Below are 6,460 nucleotides of genomic sequence, written 5' to 3' on the forward strand. Positions count from 1 at the left end.
CACCACATAAAAGCATAATCTCAGTCTGAATGGCCTCTGCTAATGGAAGTTCTATGATTCCTCTAGATTTATCCACCTGAATACATTTGTTCTTGATGCAAAATACTTAAAATTAATAAATGAAAGTCCATATTACTAGCTGCTCAATTATAAAATACTAAAAAACAAATTCTAGTTCATTTCTGAAAGGTAAATATGGTTAAACTGTTAATTTCAATAGCATGATGGCATTTCAATATACAAAAAAATAGCACTTCACAGGGGCTCTGTGTTATTTAGACAAGATAATACTATTTTGCAAAAGAGATAATGCAGAGTGGCACAACCACTTTTTAAAAAAATATACAGTACTGGTAGTTCATATCTGTATAGATTATATCTATATAATGAAGAGTAAATCCACTGATACACCAAGTAACAGAAGATTCCTAGTTAATTTCCTTTTTCTAACCTAACATCTATGCTACCCTCTTTTTGATTTACAAGCAGTTCAGTAAAGTATCTAATCTCAGTATTCATTAATTTTCTTTACAATAAAACTGTAAAAAAAGTCTGACAGATTGAACTAGTATTGTGTCAGACAATCCATAAGCACAGGGTAGTTTTAGATGTCAAACCTGAACTCCAAGTACAGTGAAGTTAGATATTTCAAAATAATAAAGTAAGCAAATAAATTCCAGACTTGACTCGGAAACAGTGACACTCATGAACTATAACCGCAGCACTTGATCACACTCTAGTCATTATTATTATCCTTTAGATCCTAATTCTGCAGTGAAACTGCCCTAAGCATGGTAGCTCAATCACACCTCCTTATGTATTTCTGGATTAATTCTTTGGGACCAGGACTTTCGTCTTCTTCCTGGGTTATACTGCATAAAACACACTGTTTGCACACCATAAACAGCAACACATACAACTTTTCAGTCACGGCCAGGTATAATTATGAGCAGAACACTGTTAAACGACTCTAGTAGAAATCTTTCACAAAAAGTAACCAAACCTTAAAACCAACAGCAGGTATCCCAGCCCACTACTTCCTCTGTAGCTGCAGACAGAGGGCTGGGAATTGAGCGGACTGAGGTACCTGATCCCATAAGATGCTGTGTGTCTTGAGGGAGATTGAGCATTCCCTCAACTCCAGCGAACACTAGTTGGAGTTACAGACATTCAACACATTGTATATACAAGTCTATGAACTCCAACAAATTTTTGCACATCACTTACCTGAATACGAAAGACGCTAAAATGAAATGAGGCAGGATAATTAACAATGTGCACTCTAGCACAGACCAACGGCCATTTTTTGTCACACCTTGAAGGCTGCACCTTGTCACACCCTGCTTTAAATCTGAAATTCCCATATGGATCAATTGCATATTGACCTAAAAAATAAGCTATGAGGTTGTTTTGGGGATTGATTTTGTTTTGTTTTGGTTTTTTTTTCATTCTATACAACCATAATTATCTGAAACGGGAAAAAAAAATCGTAACAAAGGAAAACAAAGTAACCTGGAAATAAAAGATGGCAATGGAAACAAATTTTGTCTGTGACAAAACCTATTTTGCTACAGTACTCTACCTATATGCACAGCCAATAACCAGTAAACATTTTGGTTATGACAGTAAAACATTCCACAAAAGCTCTCTGTTTCAAGAGGACATGAACTGAATTTTTAATAAAAGGTTAGCCTCAAAGCAATTCAGAAGATTACACTTTGAAAAGACAAAGAAAATCCTATTCAAGCAAAAGTTATTCTATAAAACTGTTACCCAAATAGCTAACAGAAAACTTGAAACATGACACAAATGAAAAATGTGCAAAGTATCCTAACATTGCAGTCATGTTACAAGTCAGTACTTCAAGAGCAATGAATGAGATATAAATATTTACCCTACGTAGCTAGACTGAAAAATGTAAACAGATTCCACAGATATAATATAATTTGTCAATATCTTTACTGCTGGAAATAGAAATGTTAACTCAAGCAGATCACTGATCCTGAAAGATGCGTGCAATCCATTATATTTTTTACCTGCCAGTCATTCGCATCATTGCCTTTCTCACAGCTGACTGCTCCCCTTGCCTTACATTTCTTGTTTCAAGGCACTGAACAAGCTATTATATCCATTTTTCACTTGGTCTTTTTCACTATTTCTCTACTGCCATCTCAGATTAGCACTGCCTGTTTCAGAACTAGTCCGTTTTCTTCTCTCATTTCCACAGTATTGCCCACTTCCACTGTCTCCTATCTCAGAAAGATGGCCCTTCTGGTCTCTGAAATGCCATCTTAAATCTCACTTCTTCTCAAGGTCCACAAATTTTAACCTCTTCCTAAACAATAAAATCTGATCCAAAGTTCATTGAAGTCAGTGAGAGCCTTTCCATTAACTTCAATGGACTACCAGTCAGGACCAGATTGCTGTCAGTAACTCTGGGCTGAAATCTAGCAGAAGAAAAAAACATAAGAATCTGTATAGGTATCTTTGTTTTTAATAATAGACTGCTACTTGAACATAGTCATGGCAATACCATATCCTACGTTAACAGCAACTGTGAATATCTCCAGTATTTTCTCCAGACCTTATGCCAAGGACTAAGGTCTTAAATTTGTTGTTACCTTTATCTGTACAAATTTGGAGTGATGCCAAAGACTTCTGACACAGCTTGAATAAATAAGCACAGATTACTTCCTATTACTTCCTTTACATACTACAAAACATCATTCTACATCTAGCAAGGTAAAACACGGAAAATACTTGTGTTTATAAACCAGGTTAGTAAATTATTACAAAAAAAACCAAACACGAGAGTTAAAATGGCTGTTTAGAGTGATGGAATATGTGGAAAGCACAGTGAAAAGTTTAAAGCCAGTATGTTTCAGACTGTCGCTAGTGAGGACGTGCAACGCTGTCTTGCAAGGATCCTCCCTCTAATTCTATATTATTCATCTAAGAGCAATTTTAAGAAAAAGATATCAAAAATAATGTGACTCTACTTCTTTCTTCCTGCCTTCACAAACACTAGAATTTATTACCTCTTCATGTAATTGCCTCCCTGTCTCTTGCAACTGCAGTTCTCTAGTGCATATTTTTTAGAAGGGAAAATTAAAATAAATTACTTCTGTTCACCCTTCCTTCTTCTATCATTTAAGTTTGAGGGTTTTTTTAAGCACCATGGGTGTAAAGCCAGTGCCTTTCTGCAATCCCACAGTGCCCTCACCAAGTGATGTAGGAAAAACAGTTCTAATGTACAATTTGGGAGCTCTAACACAGTATGATAATTGAAATACACAAATACTACGTAGAGTTCACATCATGGAAAGCTATCACTATCAGAGAGCAACTACTGCCAATCTAAAGCTAAAATATTACACATTTATTAAAACATATGTTGTGATTTGAGGCTATGTCAGCAGAAATTTGTCAGTAATGACAATTCACATTTTTCATATCTTTACCGTATGCTGTACTAAACAAAGTACTCCAGTGGAGGGGAGGGGACAAAAGTAACACTGCCTATTACCACGTAACTTCGCCAAGTGTAACAGCAAACCAAAGCCAGTTTCATGACCTTCACCAAATGGGTGCAGTTTGTGGCTGGTAGTTTTTGGGCTTTTTCGTTGTTTTTTGGTTGGTGGGGTTTGGTTTGTTTTTGGTTTTGTTTGGGTTTTGGGTTTTTTTAAGATATTTATGCTGACAGTTTTATTATAATGAAGTACACTCCACCCTCACAGCTTCAGCTATGGGAGGCAAGCACTTTGCAGAAATGAAATTACTACTGCAACAGGGTTGCTTATGACATTGTTTAATACAAAAAGGAGCCAGGACACAGTACATTGATAGGGGGTGGAGTGTATAGTATACACAGAAGAGGGATATTACTTCTGTTCTGCCATCTGACATTGATGTTGGAAGAGGGGACAAAAACAAATGCATTTTCTTTCCAGTACCGAAACATGCAGACAAAATGCTTATTACAAGTTGTATGCAGCTCAAGAATAATTAAAAATAGACAGCTCTAGAAATGCCCCAGTATACTTAGTATGTTGAGATTTTTTTTTTTAAATATATAATACTTTGATCTTTCACTTCAAAACTTAAAATTAAGCAATGAGTGAATAGGATCTGAAATACAGACAAGGCATTGTTCACATCACATTAAAAGGCATCTTTTAAATGCAGCTGTGGATTTCTGAACTTAGACTGAACAGGATTTTTAGTTGCTTAGAATTTGAAATGAAAGATGAACTTGGCCACATTACATCTATTTTCTTTAAGTGGAACTGAAAATGTGCAATAAATTGCTGGTTCAAGAAGGCAACATGCAAAATTCAAAGCTATTTGTTTTTTGCAGGATTCTACTGACTTGTGCATGAAGAGGTATTGAAGCAGTGGTGCAGGGAGAATCGCTACAGCGATACAAATCCACAGCTCAAGCATGATATCCTAGAGGCTGGATCTCTGAGGAGCAACACAGTATACTGTTCTCCAAAATACACCACTTCCTTTAACCAACAAACTTAGTTCAGGAAAACAGCTGCTCACCAAGTTTCTTCCAAAAGGAAAAAAAAAACCAAACAAAAAACCCAACAACAACAACAACAACAACAAAAAAACACAACAAAAAAACCCAAACAAACAAACAAGAAAAAAAACCCCCAAACCAACAAAAAACAAACACCACGTCAGGGAAGGTGGGAGGAGGGAAGAGGTGGAACGAGCTTATGCATTATGATGACATTTAGCACAGAGCTGCAAACAGAAAGCAAAGACAAATACTTTAAATGTGATAGATTTCAAGCAGAAACATGGAAGCATTTTCCCCTGTTAGTATCTTGCCAGAGACGGCTGGGACAAAATTTGGGTTGAGCTACAGTGCGGTTCAAGAGTGCTAAGAAACAAAAGAAAGAGGCATTTACCCCCCGCCCCTCCCAACTCTCTTCTCCTCCCAGTTAGCAAAGTATGACTGATGCTTTTAGTTGGTTGCAAGGCAAATATTAGCTAGAAACTCATTTACCTAGACCCACATTCATGGTCCCAGCTGTTTAAAACTTATCATGGATTAAAGCCATGAAATAAAAATTAAAAAAATTTCAATTTGAAATTTTATTTGTGTGTTGCTAGAACGGTCAACATCGATCAACAGGAGAGACTTTGTCTACATACTCTGAGAACAGCCTTCCTGCACCTCCCCCCTCTTTTCTTCCTCTCTCTTGCTCTTTCAGCATTAACGCTATTAAAAGCCAAACAAAATACTGGCTATGGGTGTAAAGAATGCTGGTTTTCTGGAATGTTGCCATGGATCCTGCTTCCAGTCGCGTCCCACGGAAAGAGGGTGCAGCCTCCTGTTTCTGTGGCAGGCTGGTCTCCCCGGGCAGGACAAAAGGAAGATCACCGTGAACCCCTGCTCGTCCCTACTCCTTCCCATCTACTATAGCCAGGTCTTTGATCACCCTCAGTTTGCCACTGGCATCGATCCTGCGCTTCTCGCGTATTAGATCCTCCAGGCTGTGGAACCTCACCGTGTGCACCTTGTTCTCCGCCAAGTGGATCTTGAGATAGTATTGCTGCTGGTGCTGGGTGCCGGCAGCAGCCTGCAGCTCCCCCCCGGCTTTGAACTCCCTTTTCCCGAAGCGGCACCAGGCGGCGAAGCTCTCGGAGTTAGTCCAGCAGATCTCGTCGCTTTTTAAGCCCAGGTGCCCGCAGGCGTTTTGCACCACCAGCTCAGCCACCAGCGGGCGAAAGCGGTACCAGCTATTCACCACCCGGCCCACGTTGCCCGCGGCCGCCTCGTACAAGCTGTCCTGGCGGATCTGCCCCTGGTGCAGGTGGATGATCTGCCCGCTGCCCACGTACACTGCCCAGTGCGGCGGCGGGTGCTCCGACGGCCCCAGGTAGAGCAGCTCCAGCAGGTCCCCCGGCTTGCAGAGGGCAGGCAGGGCTGACACGGAGTAGACGCTGAGGTCCCCGGCCTGGGGGCCGCTGCTGACCTTGGAGAAGATGCATTCCTGGCCGCGGAAAGCGGAGAACTGGGTCTCGTTTAGCGCCAGCTGGTTGGGCGTCTCCTGGCCAGGTCTGCCGGAGCCCTTCACGCTGTACTTGTCTGGCTGGCCTCGCTCGTCCAGGTCCTCCTCCTCATCCGAAAAGAAGTAAGCCACCCCGACGCGCAGCTCGTCTTTCTCGATCCCCGAGGGGTCCCCGGTCGGCAGCTCGCTGTAATTCAGGTGGGTAATGCGATCCAGTTGATTTCCCATCAATGACAGGGCGAGGCGAGGGCAGGAATCGCCGGATCTGAAGGAAGGGTTGGGTGGGCAGGCACAGCGAGAACAAGAGAAGGGGAGCAAGAAAAGAATGAAAGAAAAAAAGGTAATCAGTGCACATACAAAAGACTTCAGCGATTCCGCCCTAAGCCCGCATCCCTCCCCCACTCCTTCCTCCCGCTCTGTGCAAGGGAGTA

General features: G+C 40.9%; 1 protein-coding gene across 1 annotated transcript; it reads right to left on the reverse strand.

The window, feature by feature from the left end:
* Positions 1 to 5,091: 5,091 nt before the first annotated feature.
* Positions 5,092 to 6,295, reverse strand: FAM84A (family with sequence similarity 84, member A). Its single transcript, XM_010017190.1, has one exon. The coding sequence runs from the start codon at positions 6,255 to 6,257 to the stop codon at positions 5,418 to 5,420; it is 840 nt and encodes a 279-aa protein (XP_010015492.1). The 5' UTR covers positions 6,258 to 6,295; the 3' UTR covers positions 5,092 to 5,417.
* Positions 6,296 to 6,460: the final 165 nt, after the last annotated feature.

This window comes from Nestor notabilis, unplaced genomic scaffold, assembly GCF_000696875.1.
Source record: "Nestor notabilis isolate BGI_N333 unplaced genomic scaffold, ASM69687v1 scaffold7196, whole genome shotgun sequence".
In the NCBI taxonomy this organism is placed as follows: Eukaryota; Metazoa; Chordata; class Aves; order Psittaciformes; family Psittacidae; genus Nestor; species Nestor notabilis.

Bases quoted from the DNA above. Each gene is read 5' to 3' on its own strand.
- FAM84A (XM_010017190.1), bottom strand. From the start codon at position 6,257: ATGGGAAATCAACTGGATCGCATTACCCACCTGAATTACAGCGAGCTG.